Genomic DNA, 18,945 nt, shown 5'->3' on the forward strand with positions numbered 1-18,945 from the left:
TTATTAGTCCTTCATTAATTGAACTTCATTGCTGTACTTCACTCGAATACCTGCGCTCTTATTCAGTTACATTTTGACAGAGTCAGTTCTTACAATTTCATGTAAATCCCCGAAGCACCATTTTATTAAACTTACAAGCCAATACTATTATGCTCCTGGCTGAACTTTCAAAGCCAATGCAATTTAACGTGTGTAAACTGCATTTGGACACAACTAAGGGCATTTATTCTTGCGAAGAGACATCTCATCAAATCAACTTCAATTTTAGACATTGCTAAAGGTAAAAAAAGGAAAAGAAAAAAAGAAACGGGTCTAAATTTAACATCTGTGTGTGTTCTAAAGCAGGGGTTTTGATTTAAAAAAAAAAAAAAAAACCTGATTAAAAACAAATTCATTATAACAAACATCTCTATATACAATATAATACATCTCTAACAGTACAGTATTAGGAGTAGAAAAGAAATGTAAATTTAACAATAGAAACTAAATATTTTCCTTATATATTACACATTTATAGTATAAATTGGCTCCTTATATTTAAAAAAAAAAATCTTATTTTTGCATTTTGAATATAAATTTGAGGATTGTGGTCGCTTGCATGAGAATGCTTATATTTGGGGGTCCAAGGCATCTAAAATACTACAAACACAGCATTACATAATCATAACACCGAGAAAATTGAAATTAAATTATTAAAGAAATAATTTAATGCAAAAGTATGTGCTGAGGCGTTTAGATATTTGACTGTTAATAAATGCTGCTAAATCAGTCCTTCACCTAATAGATTCATTAATAAAACGCATTTTATAAAATTAAACAGCTTTATTACATGAGAAAAGTGGAAAAAAAAAACTTTATTGAAAAATCAACAAACTACAAGATCACCAATTTTAACATAAAAAAAACAAAAAACAAAAGCGCACAATTTCTCAAAAGAAAAATAAAACTGTACAAAATGACACCGATTGAAACAGGATTCACATTATCGTCTTTTCTGGAAAATATTTCCCCTTCCTCCTGGTCCTCCTCGACCTCGGCCCCTTGCTGCGACTGCACGGGAAAAATAAACAGTTAGAGGTTTCATCTAATTCCCATGAAAAACCTTAACCTGTTAAGCAACTTAAAATGACAAACATTGCTCAGTCCCATTGTTTTTGTGAATATTTAAACATTGTAATATTTTAAATTTAACATTTAAATATTTAATATTTTAATGCAACTACTTTTAATAGCTAATGGTACTAAGTGTACCAAATGTACTAAACTCCAACAAAAAAAATATGTTGCTAAAGAGCACTTGACATTGCAACCACTGTAATACAGTAACTGCAGTCAACAATACCATACTAGGGATCTTTGGCTAACCTTGCGCTTTGAGAATCGCAGCTTTGCCTCTTCCGGCTCCTGCCCCTTGGTTTTTGTTTTTCATGCTCTTCAACATAGGGGCGTTTTTCAACATGTCAGGCAGAATAAGAAAGCGTATTTTGCTGCCGCGAATGTACACCTGCTCCAGCTGGGACACTCTGCCATCTCGGTAGGTCACTGTAATGTTGGACATCTGATTCACACAACATAAGTGCAGTTAGTTGCATTATTCACACACACGGCTCATTGCATTTACGGAAATTGTTTGGGTAACAGACTAGACAACGTATCAAGAATGAATTCTGATTTCTGTGGGATCAACAAATTCTCAGCAGTACCTGGCAGTTCATGTTATCCTCTGCTTCAATCAGTTTGCCCCTGTACACCTCACCCGTGTTTGTCTCGCAGGTCACAATGTGACCCTCTGCTTCATGCAGGACTTTGATGGGAACACCAATAGACATGTTTTAATCTAGGGGAGAAAAACAAGTTCATTAACAGCAAATAAACATATCCACGGTTTCACAGACACAGAATAAAACGCATGTTTAAGCTGTTTTAACTGAACACAACTTGCATTGACATCATTAAATTAAGACAATGTCATTGTTTTGTCTCAAGATGCACACCAGTAATGTTTTTTTTTTCTTCTCAGGTACGTTTATAAGTGTTATTTAAATGCCCTAATTGAACTAAGGCCCGTAAAAACCAGGCCTAAAGTAATAACTAGTGGACAGCAGTACACAGTATCACAGAATGTGTCACAGTTCCGACTTATTCTTAGGTCTAAAAAGAACCGACTCATTAGAACAACTCGTTCGGCAATTGAACTACGCTGTTAACGCATAATTGTTGCAATTCACTAAAAAGATTCGGCTCATAAGAATCATTCGTTTGGAAATCGTGTTCTGTGCGTATTGGAGGATACGATCCACGCTCGAAAATGAACGTCATGAAAATAATTCAGTTCTGGTATTTCCTAAAGTTAATATACTGACTTCAGTAACAAAACTAACACGTTCACAATAAATGTCTAGACTGATCTCAAACGAGTCGCAAGAATAAACCAAGCAAACAATGAATGCCTAAAATGGACGTTGCTCCTCTAAAGAATCGAAAAGCTCAAATAAGACTGCAGATTTTAGTGAAAGGCCAAACAACAGACTATAAGAGGGCTAGTAGATTTTTGCCATCAAGCATTACTGTACCTTGAGTCGACGGCTTCGTAGAAAATCCACACTATTGAACAACGTGAGTATTTGCGGCGTTTTCCCGCTCCCACAATGCAGCTGAAAGCAGAAGCCCCGCCTTTTCCTGAAACCCTGTTGCATCTTGGGAGTCGAAGTCCTATTACTATGTAAAATTCAGGTCAGCGTGAACCATGGCGTGAACAAGCAGAAGACACACCAGATGTACAGAAGAGGGCGGTATTGAATTGTGAATATGATTAAAAACCAAAAACACTCACAGTTAGCAATTATTATAATAAACTGTTTAAGAAATCTGTATGTTACAGACAGTAGGTGTCTCTTTGGTATTTTCATTCTTCAGCATTTATTTCTGCTTGTTGGTTATCATTTATGTTATTATTTTTTAAAAATATATGATTAATATTACTAGATATTTAGTGTCCATAAAATCAGTTTTGACACAGATTTCATTAATTATTCTGAAACCATTATTTTTGTATGTTTGAAACGGTACACCGATCAGGCATAACATTATGACCACTGACAGGTGAAGTGAATAACACTGATTATCCCTTCATCACGGCACGTGTTAGTGGGTGGGATATATTAGGCAGCAAGTGAACATTTTGGGTGCGCCTCAATCTGCTCCCTAGTTCAGTAGTCGGGGCACTGATCAGGGAGTCAGCCCATTGACTTATGTCCTGATCAGTGCCCTGACTACTGAACTAGGGTGCAGATTGAGACGCACCCTTTATCCTCAAAGGTGATGTGTTAGAAGCAGGAAAACTGGGCAAGTGTAAGGATATGAGTTTGACAAGGGCCAAATTGTGATGGCTAGACGACTGGGTCAGAGCATCTCCAAAACTGCAGCTCTTGTGGGACGTTCCCGGTCTGCAGTAAAGTGGTCCAAGGAAGGAACAGTGGTGAACCGGCAACAGGGTCATCATGGGTGGCCAAGGCTCATTGATGCACGTGGGGAGCTAAGGCTGGCCTGTGCGGTCCGATCAAACAGACGAGCTACTGTAGCTCAAATTGCTCAAGAAGTTAATGCTGGTTCTGATAGAAAGGTGTCAGAATACACAGTGCATCACAGTTTGTTGCATATGGGGCTGCATAGCCACAGACCAGTCAGGGTGCCCATGCTGACCCGTCCACCGCCGAAAGCGCCAACAGTGGGCACGTGAGCATCAGAACTGGACCACAGAGCAATGGAAAAAGGTGGCCTGGTCTGATGAATCACGTTTTCTTTTACATAACGTGGATGGCACTAGGATGCACTATACGAAGCATCTCAATCCAATCGAGCATCTGTGGGATGTGTTGAACGAACAAGTCCGATCCATAGAGGCCCCACCTCACAACATACAGGACTTAAAGGATCTGCTGCTAACATCTTGGTGCTAGATACCACAGCACACTTTCAGGGGTCTAGTGGAGTCCATGCCTCGACGGGTCAGGGCTGTTTTGGCAGCAAAAGGGGGACCAACACAAATGTAATGCCTGATCAGTGTATATGACAATATAAAACAGAATTGTTAAACAGTGGAAAATGCTTGGAGAAGTCATTTGTCTGGTTTTGGCATCATCAAGATTCATTGCTCTACTCTCAGGAATTGCAAGGCAGCAATATACAGTCTAAATTTGTTCTGTCATTCTGGTGCTTGATAGACTGATTCTGTGTCTATTCTTAGCAGTAGTCTTTTCCTCTTTGTCTGTAAATCACTGCAGAACAAGAGACCATGTTTTGTTCAAAATTGGCTGAATTGAGTCAAGACTGGAAGTAAATTATTACGTCTGCTGATTATGTTTATTAATTGAATGTTCCTGTTTTCCAGAAGTGGTAAAAACGAATAAATGGTTGAAAATAGTGTTCGTCAAAGTGCGGAACATTAAATATTTGGTTTATTTAAATTTACCACATAATGTTGCAACATCGAACTCCCCTCTCCATATAGTCATTTATTAACCATTTCTGTTATCTAAGGATTTTTATCTTTGGGGAAAATGCATTTATTTAAAAACATTACCAGGAAAATGTAAGTGTTTTGTGACCTGAAACTTCCCCCATGAGCTTGAACCTGACATTCTGAAGAATTTCACCTGCGCCGAATCCACAAAAGAAAGAGGGGAGAAAAAACGAAATTCAACCAATTACAAACAGTGCCAGTGGAATAGGCAGGGGCATGTCTGTTGATTACACAGTAACTCTCAGCAATGTCTTCAAACCTCATTTTACCAGCAGAATGAACCTGCCAGCTGCTACTGATCTATGTGACATGCTGACAGTCTGTTAGCTTCACTCCGATCTGATTTACACCGCAAGCATCCATGATGGAATAAGATACATTACTGCGTAAGCCTGGAGATTCGTTTTTGTAAAGGACATCTGTCTCATTAAAAAATAGTGCTATCAAAACAAAAGTCAAACCATGCCAATGCTGCACTGACTGGCATTTCTCAGCTGGAATCAACAAACCAGTAGATTTGAACAGATTGACTCTGACCAAGTGCTGGACACATTGTCTTAATACAGCAAATGAACAGACTCAACGGAAATGGAATGAAAAGAATGGAAATCATTTTCTTAACTTTTCCTTTTTATTGTTATAATGATTAGAATTAATATAACTGGGTAGTTGCCATTAAAATAAATAATAATAATTATTTTTTTATGCACACAGCTTCAATAACTTCATTATTATTATAAAAAATATATATGTACTGTATGTATATATATATATACACACACACACACAGATCAGGCATAACATTATGACCTAATATTGTGTTGGTCCTCCTTTTGCTGCCAAAACAGCCCTGACTCATTGAGGCACGGACTCCACCCCTGAAGGTGTGCTGTGGTCTCTGGCACCAAGATGTTAGCAGCAGATCCTTTAAATCCTGTAAGTTACGAGATGGGGCCTCCATGGATCGGACTGGTTTGTTCAGCACATCCCACAGATGCTTGATTGGGTTGAGATTCTTTCTAGTGCATCCTGGTGCCATGTGTTCCCTAGTGTTCGACACACACGCACCCAGCCATGATGTAAAAGAAAACTTGATTCATTAGACCAGGCCACCTTCTTTCATTGCTTGGTCCAGTTCTGATGCTCACGTGCCCACTGTTGGCGCTTTCGGCGGTGGACGGGTCAGCATGGGCACCCTGACTGATTTGCGGCTATGCAGCCCCATACGCAACAAACTGCGATGCACTGTGTATTCTGACACCTTTCTATCAGAACCAGCATTAACTTCTTGAGCAATTTGAGCTACAGTAGCTCGTCTGTTTGATCGGACCACACGTGCATCAATAAGCCTTGGCCACCCATGACCCTGTCGCCGGTTCACTTCCTTCCTTGGACCACTTTTGATAGATAGTGACCACAGCAGACCGGAAACACCCCATTTGAGCTGCAGTTTTGGAGATGCTCTGACCCAGTCGTAGCCATCACAATTTGGCCCTTGTCAAACTTGCTCAAATATTTGTTATATTTATATATAAAATATTTATATATAATATATAAATTATATATACATATATATATATATATATATATATATATATATATATATATATATATATATATATATATATATATATATATACACAGTAGGGGTGTCGCAATATACCGGTATTGACGATAACCGTGATATTCAAAGCAGGAAATATCGACATCGTGTTAATTTAGGGTGTGGCAATATACCGGTATTGGCGATAACCACAATATTTAAAATGAACAGGACTGGTATGATAACATGACGTGTACAGTATATTCATGCAAATATTTCTTAAAATAAAATAAAATAAATAAATATACAAATGTAAATAAATATACATAATAACTACACACAGTACACACATTGTGGATGTGATTAATCGATTTGACAGTATATATGTTTGTGTGTGTGTGTGTGTGTGTGTGTGTGTGTGTGTGTGTGTGTGTAAATATGAGAACGTCTGCTGATTTAGAACAAATGATAATGTGTTGACTACCCAGGTCTATGATCCTTCAGCATAGGCCAAATATAGAGGCAATATTGATCAAAGTAAAAAAAATTAATAATTCAATTCTGGGAAGTCTGGCTCACTTGTTCCATTTTTATGAATGGTCACTCTATACTCGCACCTTCTATAAATGCACCGTTACACACTACACCACCCTTAAAAATGTAAACTCCCCTGAGTGCAGGCCTTTCCCACTCTAGAGCTTTTTAATGAGGAAAAGAGAAGTGTAATGGTCCAGTTTAAGGGATCATCAAATGTCCCTTCATTTGATTTCCATTGCATTAGGCCGGCCGCTGGCGTCAGCAGTCTCTCTGTAAATACAATCATAGCTGGTCTGTGTAAGAGTCCACGATTGTGCTTGTGTGTGTGTGTGTCACAAGAGAGAATTATACACCTTCCTACTTTCTCTGACAATTTTATGATCCCTAATCATTATGTTGTGTTGAAAAAATAAATCTATTACAGACGATTGCTCATTTAAAATACTATTTGTGAATCATTACGGTTTATACTTGCATTTTTCTGGAAAATTTGATTATTATTTAGGAATCAAAGTCCACTTTATTGAGCAGCAAGAAGTCCACTTGATGTTGCACAGACAGTATATGGCTTAAACTCTTATCATGTCTGCAATCTGCATGTGATTCTAAGGTTTTATACACTTTCAGTAAAAAAGGTAAAACCTAAGGTACAACAGAATTGGGCGATACCCTTTCAAAAGGTACTAATATGTATCATTTAATGTACCTTTAGGGGTAATTAAGGTAAAAAAGCTTTTAGCTATTGTACTTTTTGTACCTGGGTGCCGCATCGGTAACAACCTTTTTTCTGACAATGTACATCACTAGACATAACACTCTTTTTGAGCAAATTTGGTTATAGCTTTGTTTTATTTAGTACATTTCCTTAAATATTAACACATGCTTACAATCAATACAGTATAATTCAGCTTGGTCATGTTTTAACAGGGCTGCACGATTAATCAAAATAAAAATATCGCTTAGTATCAAATCGCAAAGTCTGCGATTTAATGACATAAAAATGCGCTGCATGTTTCAGAGTGAAGAGCGGCACTGTGTTCTTTTACAAGCTAACAGCTAATGATCTAGTGTTTTCAGTGTCTCAGAGCGGTTCAGTTCACAGTAAAAAAAAAAAACTTGCATTTGGGATTATTATTATTACATACTTTTTCTTAAATACTTTTAAATATTTTTTATTTTACAGTGAAATATTACAATAGTAATATTTCTTATTGTTTTATTTAGTAATAATAACAACGATAAATTATTATTATATCTTAATATGACTTATAAAACAATCAAAACATTTCTGGACAAATTGTGCAGTCCTACAAGTAAACACACACAGCAAACCTGGAGCTTTTTTTCAAAATCACATTTTCAAAATCGCAATCACAATTTTTAATCAGAAAAATTGCACTTCGATTTTTTCCCCCGAAATCGTGCAGCCCTATGTTTTAAAGCGCTACAGAAGTTCTGGCAGGTGAATGTTCTCAGTTTGGACATACTCCTACTAAAAAAGCAAAGAAAGATGAGAGTTCCGTGACCGTGTGGCACGATCATAACAGGTTTAGCTGAATTCCCCAGATTATTGATTTAATCCGTTAGGCCTTTCCCACTTTGACTGGGAACAAAGCTCTTTTAATAAAGCTCCCCTTAGAATCTTATAGGCTTTGAAAATGCTCTACAAGATCAGCAAACAAGTTCTTTATGAGGTCAGAAAATTGAAAAAAAAAAGTAAAAATTCCTGGAATTTATGCAGTGAGGGTTCCCACAGGAGAAATGTGATCCTCTCATGGCTTTATCTTTCCTGACCCTGGCCTGGATAGTCACCCTCGCTAGCACAACAACTCGTGAAGAACCAAACAAGCCTCATTTGGGTATTATCTGAGGAAAGACTCCTGTTGCGTAACGGAAGTGTGTCATGACACTTCTGCAAGATCGGATGAGTTGCTTGTCCTTATGGGCAGCAGACATCTGACATGTGCATTAGTAATAGCACTGCAGTCTTTTACCGTCATGATTTCAACATGGTCTCTGATGGAGGGAACTTCCATTTTTGCTGGCATTTTCTTTGCAAATTCATCGCAAGAAATCATGCCGTGAATGGGATTGGGATCCAGCATAAAGCCATTGGACATTGTACAAGAAGTCTCAATCACACTGACCGCAGCAGAAGAAGCAGCAATACCTCCCTTGCTTTTACCAACGGCCAGTCTGTTATCATGCCACAGGAAGTGCTGTCGGATGATCCTTCGGAAGGTGTGCCTGAAGTCACGTAATCGGTAGGCGTATATAAACGGGTTCACTACTGAATTAGCATGTGAAAGTATGATGGCCAGGTACATGACCCAGTCCTGAGGTCGATCACACAGAGGGCAGAACAATGTGAAGCAGTTAATGATGTGCAACGGGAGCCAACAAATAGCAAAGAGGCCCACGATGATAGCCAGCGATTTGGCCGCGTGGACCTCCTTTTGCAGCGTGGACCGGGACGAGGATCCGTCCCCGTGGGTATGTCCGTGCATGTGCACTAGCTTCTGCTCCATCTGTCTGAGCTGGCGACGGGCAGCCATGAAGATCCGGGCGTAGATGGCCAGCATAGCTATTAGCGGAGTCAAGACGCAGCCGAAAAAGTTAAAGTAAACCATGTAACCCATGGTGACCACCTTCTCGAACAGGCACTCCGTCATACCTTCAGGACAGGAGCTGTTGGTGCCCGCGGTGACGCGACTGTTCCAGCCAAGCATGGGGGTCAAGCCGATGACCGCTGAAAGTATCCAGCATACCGCAATGATCCCTTTGGCTCTTTGGCCTGTGACAAGGCTGTTGTACCTTAGCAAGAGAAAACAAAAACACATATGAAACAGCAATTTTGGAAGGAAGTATGCTATGAAGCACTATGGTGATAAGCATGCCAAGTTTGGTCCTATATTACATCTCTATCTGCCTCAAACAATATGTTGATGTTTCCTGAAGCCCATCCTGAAGTGGGCTGTATTGTTTTGTATTGTTCACAGTCAGGGCTGGAAAAGGGTATGGTTTTGTCCCAAATCCACACAAGCCTTCACTGACTTTGCTCCGGGGAAATGTCTATTGTTTAGGTGTTAAGCTCTGGTAATTGCTGCCAAAGTTGAAAATACCAGGATATGTGTTAATAAGAGGCATATATTTCACCTGTATTGTGCTTAGTCTTAAAATAATACTTACAGGCTTTGTTTTTGTACAGCTTTTGAATGAGGCTGTAAACATAATCTTTTCAGTGATATAATTAGAAAAAAGGAATGAAATGGTTTCGATTAAATCATGGGATTCAACCGCAAAAGATTATTAAAAGCTTAAGTACTTTGAGTGGTGAGAGTGGTGGCATGAATTCAATCCAATAAATCAACTTTAAATATTAAATTACAATGGTAAACAAACTAAAAACATGTTAAATTAATTCATTTATTTTAGTTTAAAAAAAAATTTTTCATACGAACAACCAGTCAGTAACTACTGATTTAAATGTCAATGATGTAAGTTTTAGGTTGCATGTGTTTGATTGTGCTGTATGTTTTCGATTCTAAAAAGAAACGCCTCATAAGAGTCATTTGTTCGTGAGTCACACTACTTGGAAGAGTCATTCATTTGGGAGTCTGACTACACTGGTGTTTTTTTTTTCTTTTTCTAAAAAGAACACGCAAGAGTCATTCGTTCACAAGTTGGATTGTACACTGGCCGCATTAGATTAGATTAGATTAGATTCAAGTTTATTGTCATTACACATGTACAAGTATTGTAGGTCATAAAAGTGACTTGAGTCAGACTTCACTCGTTATGCATGCATTTGATTCACTAAAAAGAACCGGCTCATTTGTTCATGAGTTAGGCTGGTTGCACAGTTTGTTTTTGGTTTTTTTGTTTTTTGTTTTTTGATTCGCTGAAAAGAACCGGTTCATAAAAGTGATTTGAGTCAGACTACACTGGTTATGATGATGCATGTATTTGATTCACTAAAAAGAACCGGCTCATTTGTTCATGAGTTAGGCTGGTTGCACAGTTTGTTTTTTTTGTTTTGTTTTTTTGATTCACTAAAAAGAACCGGCTCATAAAAGTGAATCGAGTCAGACTACACTGGTTATGAGGATGCATGTATTTGATTCACTAAAAATAACCGGCTCATTTGCTCATGAGTTGGGCTGGTTGCACAGTTTGGTTGTTTTTTGGTCTTGGTTTTTTGATTCGCTGAAAAGAACCGCCTCAAGTAATTTGTTCGAGAGTTGGAGTGCTGTACGTTTCACTCTGTAGATTCAATAGCGGTTTTGCGGGGACTTATAGCAGGGAATTCTGTCAGAGTAGGCTTTTGAATCTGTAAGGTGTTCTTTAGGCAGAATAATGCATGTGGGAACTGTTAATGCAACCAACCGTCATTTGATTTTGGTATTCTTTTTTAATACCTACCAAACCCCCCTCCCAGCCTACCCATGGGCCCCAGATATAAAAAAAAATATTCATGGTAACAGAATATGTTTTACTAAGAACATTACTACATTGAGACCCCCACAGACCCCTGGTTGAAAAACCTGGCTGGTACTAAAATAAATTATATGAAGCCTATTAGCAACCGTATAAGCATCACTTTACAAACAGTTTGGAATACAGCTGTGCAAAATCCACCGCCGCTATGCATTTCAAACATCCGCTCACGCAGACAGCCCAGCTACATGTTTCCTTTGCCAAGGGCAACAGTTGGAAACGGTGGTCAAATGTCAATTGTTCCAAAAATCCTTGGGCTTATAGCAGGCCGATCGAGAACAACAGTGGCTGCTTCATTAAACCCAGAGGACTTACAGGGCTCCAGTACTACTGGTACCTCGTTCACACACCCACAGAGACTGGAAGCCGGCAGACCCTTATGTAATCAACACTTGCCCAGGCTTTTGCTGTCACTGCTGTTCTCTTACAACGCTTTGGGCGGCTCAATCTACACCATGAGCAAAAATGTTCATCACACCCTGTATGCAGGCAGGTGGTAAAGTCCCACACCTTTCAGCTTCCGAAAAGTGCTGCTTAGAGCTGCTGGGCCAGAGGATTTAAGAATAATCATTACAATGTTCAACTGGAGTGCAAAATGTCCCAGGTTTAATGCCCTACACTGGTTACTTTTACATCTTCAGTAAATTAAGTTTATATCATTGTACCGAAATATAATTAGTAGTAGAAAAAATACTAGGGCAAGTATAACTCTATATAACTCTATGTATATACACTATTTCTTCTGAGAAAAAAAAACTCCCTCACTGTTTTTGCTACATACAATGAATGATACCACAAATCATGTGGCTTGCTTTTATTTTTCTAAAGGATCAGACCAATGATTTATGCCTAACGGAAAATAAAACGGCTGAAAATCCCCCAGGCTTGAAGTAGGGACCTGAGTCATATCTAGAGACTTAGGCAAGTAAAAAAAAAAATCTAGCAACCAGGGTTGTGTCCCATTTAGAATTGAATTGAGAATGGCTTTTGAATTACAATTGAATTCTTGTATTTGAACTAAGGTCGCAAACAGGGTGCAGAATTCCAGTTCGAATTTGAACGTAAAAAAGACCAAAACTGAATTGAAAAAATAAAAATAAAAATTTAGATAGATAGAAAGAAAGAAAGATAGATATAAAGAAAAAAGTACAAACAACTCAAAACTAAATTTCCAATCTAATTCCAACTTCCTGTTGGGTGTGACTTGTTTGTTGCTCCTTTGTATGTCACTAAATTACAACATGGTGCCAGATTGAGTATTGATTATTGATTTGGCTCTACTGACATGAACTATTTGTCAACAGCGCAAAGCTGCTTGACCCCTACTTACAGCAAAAATCATTGCAGTAAAGATAAAGAGTGATTAAAGGGGAAATTACATGTATCTGAGGGAATTACAGTTCATGTTGTGCCCATTATTAAGTCATTATCAGGAAAGAGTCACTCAGTCTAGGAGCCTTTAAAGGGTTAGTTCACTCAAAAATGAAAATAATGTAATTTATTATTCATCCTCATGCCGTCCCACACCCGTAAGACCTTCGTTCATCTTCGGAACACAAATTAAGATATTTTTGTTGAAATCCGATGTCTCAACGAGGCCTGCATAGCCAGCAATGACATTTCCTCTCTCAAGAGCCATTAATGTACTAAAAACATGTTTAAATCAGTTGTGTGAGTACATGTGAGTACAGTGGTTCAATATTAATATTATACATGGATGAGAATATTTTTGGTGCGCCAAAAAAACGAAATAACTGCTTTATGAAGCTTCGGAGCGTTATGAATCAGTGTGTCGAATCAGCGGCTCGGAGCGCCAAAGTCACATGATTTCAGCAGTTTGACATGCGATCTGAATCATGATTCGACACACTGACTCATATCGCTCCGAAGCTTCATAAAGCAGTGTTTTGAAATTGAATTATTGTATTGAACCACGGTACTCACATCAACTTATTGAAATATGTTTATACATTAATGGATCTTGAGAGAGGAAATGCCTCATACCTCATATCCAAACATATGCAAAACACATAAATAAAGATGTCAAGCTTCAAGTTTTATTGTATACCCATGTAAATACTAACACAAACAAAAGACAACGGCTCTCATGCCATTCTAAACCTGTATGCCCATCTTTCTTACTGTGGAAGGCAAAAGAAGATCATTTGAATAGCTATTTTTGTCTAAAACATCTCATTTCAATATATTTGCATGAGTAAATGGTGACAGACTTTTCATTTTTGAGTGGACAATATATATTTATTTAGGGTTTATGTGTAATATCTGCATCACAAACCTGTTTAAAAATAAGGACTGCTTATCCAGTGTTATTTCAGTATCACTGAGATACTATTCAAGTTTTTATTAATATTTTGAATAGGTTTTATACTATTATACTTTCCAGTTTAATTTTAGTGAAAGTTTTAGTAATTGTGTTGGGTTTTTGTCATTTCTAATAGCTTTTGTTTTTATATATCTTTTCATCAATATAATTTTTAATATTTCTAGTTTCTATTCATTTTTATTTTAGTTATTTTAATTCCTGACGTTAAGCTAAATTAAAATGTTACCTGGGTAACTACTTTAAGTTTTATTTATTTTTTTAGTTAACGTATATTTTATTATTATAACAATTGTTTTTAATTGTATTAGTTTCCCTGCCCGCATTTGCCATTATTTGGAAAAACAAACAGATTGCAATTCCGTATGGGCTTTAATACAAGTTGATACATTTTTACCATAAATAATAAATAAAGTAAATGTACTGGTAATGTGAAAGAGGAATCTTTGTCTATGTTCTTGCTATGGGGCGACTCTGTAATCTGTTCTTTCAAGCAACCATGTGATCAGTAATCTTACTAAAAGCTTGCCTTCAAGTCGTACCTGAAACTCACGTCACAACCGTTCACTCACCTCAATGGGATCTTGATGGCAATGTATCGATCCACAGCGATGGCCAACAAACTGAAGATGGAGCTTTGCGTGAGGACCAGCACAAAGCAGGCGATGAAGAGGCATCCATGAAAATGGCTGCAAAAACCCAAGCTGATGGTGACGGCGAACGGAATGGCCAGGAGTCCCACTGCGATGTCCGCCACAGCCAGTGATACCACAAAGAAGTTGGTGATGCTCTGGAGATTGCTGTTGAGGCAGACGGCCCAGCACACCAGAACGTTCCCTGCCACGGCCAAAACTGCAATCAGCAGCTCAAGAACAATGTAGACGAGAGAAGACATGGTGCCATCAACCAGTGTGAAAGGACATCCTCAAGGACACACATAGTTGTGCTCCCGATAATTGCTCAGTGGGACTTCACTCTGCCACTCAACGGCTCCTGCAATAGGTGTGGGGATGAGCCAATCCGACCATTTCTCTAACCAAATATCTCTCTTTTTGAAGGGAAAGAGGGGATAGGGAGACCTGGAATCAGCTGCTAAGCCACTTTGTGGGTTCACTGTGGTAACTGCAGGGTCAATGGAGACAGCCCTCCATAAATCTTGATTTACCCGTTCACCAGCCTGTCCCTTAGGTCCAGCTCACTTCAGCCTTTCATTCAAAGTCTTAAAGGAAACAGCTGCTAGATTGCATGAAGCAGCACCGGTCGGCCTTCACTGGGACTTCTTACCCTGCAGAAAGAACAATCACATCGCACAATAAAAGATCAACCTCTGACCAAATCCAACAATAAGCTTTTATTTTAAGAAAGACTCCACAAATACGAGTGAAATATTTGTGCATGCCTGCTATTTATCACAAGACCCGGCCAGCACTTCCTCCATTAGTTTCTAGGATGTGTACAGTTGAACTTTGCTATTATTGGCTTAGAATTGCGAACAAGTATTCTTTTGTACCATTCATGTGATTCTGCTTTCATGTTCCCATGGACTTTCTACATGAAATGCATCGATAAATAAATGGTCATGATTATTAGTTATTTATTTCATATCATAATCAAACATTCATTAAAGGTTTGGGGTCAGTAAGAGTTTAAAGTGTTTTTGAAATGAGGCTCTTATTCTCACCTAGGTTGCATTTATTTGATTCAAAATATAGTAATATTGTGAAATAACATTACAATTTAAAATAACTGCTTTCTATTTCAATAGATTTTAAAATGTAATTTATTCCTGTGATGCAAAGCTGAATTTTCAGCATCATTACAGTGTCACATGATCCTTCAGAAATCATACAAATATGCTGATTTGCTGCTCAATAAGCAGTTTTATCAGTGTTGAAACAGTTGTGCTGCTTCATATTTTTGTGGAAACTGAAATACTTTTTTTCCAGGATTATTTTATGAATAGAAAGTTGAAAAAAAAAACATCAGCATTTATTTGAAATATATATATTTTCGTAACATTATACATGTCTTTACAGTCACTTTTGATCAATTTAATGCATCCTTGTTGAATAAAAGTATTCATTTGTTTAAGAAAATCTACCCCACAGTTTCATCTCTACTTCTTTATTATTTGATAATGCTCAGTCTGAACTGTTCAAATATTGGCTTTGAAAATACAGAACATCTAAATATTTCGGTCTGTTTGTATAATTAAATCATTCTGGCAATACTTTCACTCTTTTGGGTTCTTTTATTGCGGTTTTGTGTAGACCTATCTAGAAAGAATTGAGTAATTGCAGCATGCCTTCCAAGGTAGACCACATATCTTTTTTTCTTTTTTTTAGAGATTTGTTATCTTTTAGCTCCAGTCTGTTTGATCAGGCCCAAAAATGCTATGATTAAAGCCACAGTCGCTCTTTCTGGGGTTTAGTGTTGCGATCAGCTTTTTATAGCGCAGTGTGACTTTGGTATGGCTGTTGACTCTCTCAAGTGAAATAATGACAAATTGTTTCCAGTGCACAGGGTTGCGTTTTAACAACTTTTGCCTCAGAAAGCACCGTTCTACAAAACGCTTCCTGTGAAGGTACTTTCCGAAACGTGTTAAACTGTTATGAAGTATCATAATATTAAGCACATGATGTCTGGACAAAAAAGAATGTACCAGGTCCCTCGTGGATGTGTCACGTCTGCACGTCTTTATTTAAAAGTGCGGAAATACTGCACAGCATTCAGTACTGTAACAGATGCTAGGCGAGCATGTTCAGTGTGAGAGGAAATTATCCTGAGGGTTTAGGGACTATGATAAGCGTGTATCTGTCATTAAAAACCATGGTTAACAGTTATCTCATTGAACACAAATTTTAGTCTAGTCAAGACGCAAGTATCTTAAATTCATCAAAAGTCATTTGGATGGGTGGGATGACATCTTACGGTACAGTCAGAAACACACTGTTGATTACAATAACAGTAGAACAATTCCACAAATACCACTTAGTTGAGTAATGAAACATCTTACACAACAGAGAAACAATGTCAGAAACATTATCATAGATTTATGGCAGCATTCTGTGACAAATCAGTCACAGATAAACAGAGAAGTCGTTATTTTAAACAATGGTTAGGGAAGAAATGCATATTTTATAGCTTGTAAATTACATCACTTTTCTGTAATTCATTCCATTAGAAAGGTGTAGGTGGCTGGATGACAACTTTTCAACTTTTTAGATTTAAAACATTAAGAATCATATTAATCGTAAAGGTGTTACATGTTTGTCACTTTAATCAGATTTTATGGTCATGACGCGTGACGATTAAAAAAGTTTAAAGAAATCTAATATAGCAGTTTCACAATTAAAATGAGATCATAAAACGTGTTTGCATAGCACGATCCTACTTGTAATGAGAACTATATTAGCCTACCATGGTAACATTTTTTTAGAAAAAATGAGGAAAAAGTTAGACACGGCATGACGTTATCATCCAAACACGTTCAATAATCAAAAATTATGAATTCATAGTTTAAAAAGAGCGAAATAATATAGTTGCCAGCCTTCGTCTGGATTAATAAACTGACAAAGTTACTTACCTCTAAATTCAAAATCATCAAAATTAATCAATTTGCATTAATAGTAAAAAAATATATAATATTAATAAAAAACATGTATAAACTGTTTACATTGTAAAAACCCTTCCGTTCCGTTACTCACTTTGGCTGTGACGTTACACCTGAGATGTAGGTTTCTCCGCTGGCATCTATTCGCTTGTGAAAGTCCAACCAAAAAAAAACTGACGAATGTACGTGCGTGGGATACAAATTAAATCAGTGTGTGTTTTCCTCACACTAACAAAGTACACTTATAAACTACTCTGAACGTCTTTGGTCGAGAAAAAGGCAAGTTGAGTCGAAGCTTCCCCTCAGCGCTCCAGTGGAGTTGTGGTGGCCACAGACAAGTGCGCGCGCTTTCACAGTGACACTCACGCGCTGAGAGAAAGAGACGCACGCCTGATTGGTTTTCGTGGTTACATTAAACATGATGTTTCCCCTCACTACAAGACCATCGTGGGTGGTAACACTCTTCATCATACTGTCATACTGTCATTTTTCATAGCTCCTGTAAAAGTAAAAGTCAAACAATAAAAAGTCAAAAGGCATTATCAGCACATAAATAAACAAATAACAATAGCCTAAACAAAAAATAATTTACTCGCTTTTACTATAGCTAGCCTATATAGGCTACACACAACCATAAATGGATGGATAAATAAAAAAAAATCTATTTTAGAATAGTAATAATAAAGTATTTTGGCATAAATTATAATGGTATATTTTAGGTAAAAATGTATGTGAGCAAAAAAGTTTAGACTTTTTAAAATTCTTTTGGGATCGTCGTGAACATAATCTTGTTTTACAATGAGAAGAAAAGGAAGGAAGATGTTTTTTTGTTTTGTTTTGATACAGCGACACAAGACTGCATTTTTTACAAACGATGTTTTATCAGAAGAATTTCGTTCAAATCGTTTAGTTTGTGTGTGTTTTTTAGTCATTTTTTTAATGTACGCAGCCAAAACAATGGCTAATGCGAACGTGAAGATAAGGAAGTGAGGACCTGTGATGGGTACTGAGGTAGTGTGGTTTCTCACGTACAGCTGAAACATCCTGCTTCACCTCAGGGCCACATGGAGATAAATGTATGTAATCAGCAGTCCAGAGGCTGAGGTCCACCCACCAAGGACTTCATTAAAGCACACAGCACACACTACAATGCCATTTCTTAATGTTTTGGATATAATACATAAGCCAAAGTCTTTTTATGGCCCTTCAGTAAATCACATCACAACCTCCGTGCTCACCATTTAGCCTACTATATCCTTGTTTATGCACGCATGCACAAAAAAACCTTCTACACAAATAAACACTTACCTCAGAGTGCCAGACACAATCGGTGTGAAAATGAAAGGTTATTTTCGTAGTAGGAGGAAGTTCTTGAGTGCAGCTGTTTAAATAGACCATTTCTGCTGGCTCAATTCTTTCTTTCCACAAGACAAGGGTATAGTTTATTCCATTTCTGTTCATTCCCTTAAGTACCATGCATGACTTCCAGGAAAAGGTGTACTTAAAAAAGAAGAAGAAGAATCTTGATTACCATCCATCCACTAGTTTCAGGCTCATGTGCCATTGGGTTAATTTAAATGTAACAGGTTATTAAATAAATACCAGGTATTTAAAACAGTGGCGTGTTGTAAAACTCATTTACACAAAGCTGTCTTTAATTTAACATTTTGCATCTAAAAGGTTAAACCTACTCAAGCTGGAAATGTACTGATTTTATGTAGGCCTGCCATAAAAGTAATTGTTAACCGATGACAGAATGGTCCTCCAAGGACCAAGATGAGATCAATATATCAATACTGTTTAAATAAAAATGTGGGATATTTGAGAAAGGATAGTTTGGTTACAACCAGTTATTTTAGTATTATTTATACTACTATAATATTTTGGCTTAT

General features: G+C 37.5%; 2 protein-coding genes across 2 annotated transcripts; both read right to left on the minus strand.

Moving 5' to 3' along the window:
* Positions 1–92: 92 nt before the first annotated feature.
* On the minus strand, positions 93–2,680 carry snrpd3l (small nuclear ribonucleoprotein D3 polypeptide, like). The gene is made up of 4 exons (XM_079835883.1): positions 2,574–2,680; positions 1,704–1,837; positions 1,366–1,558; positions 93–1,050 (listed from the first exon to the last, which is right to left on the minus strand). Exons 2-4 carry the CDS (start codon positions 1,827–1,829, stop codon positions 983–985), a joined length of 387 nt encoding a protein of 128 aa, XP_079692009.1. The 5' UTR covers positions 1,830–1,837; positions 2,574–2,680; the 3' UTR covers positions 93–982.
* Positions 2,681–7,425: 4,745 nt separating this feature from the next.
* adora2ab (adenosine A2a receptor b) lies at positions 7,426–17,395 on the minus strand. The gene is made up of 3 exons (XM_079834332.1): positions 17,148–17,395; positions 14,013–14,725; positions 7,426–9,416 (listed from the first exon to the last, which is right to left on the minus strand). Exons 2-3 carry the CDS (start codon positions 14,333–14,335, stop codon positions 8,504–8,506), a joined length of 1,236 nt encoding a protein of 411 aa, XP_079690458.1. The 5' UTR covers positions 14,336–14,725; positions 17,148–17,395; the 3' UTR covers positions 7,426–8,503.
* Between the last annotated feature and the right edge of the window lie 1,550 nt (positions 17,396–18,945).

This window comes from Gobio gobio (assembly GCF_949357685.1).
Source record: "Gobio gobio genome assembly, chromosome: 14".
NCBI lineage: Eukaryota > Metazoa > Chordata > Actinopteri > Cypriniformes > Gobionidae > Gobio > Gobio gobio.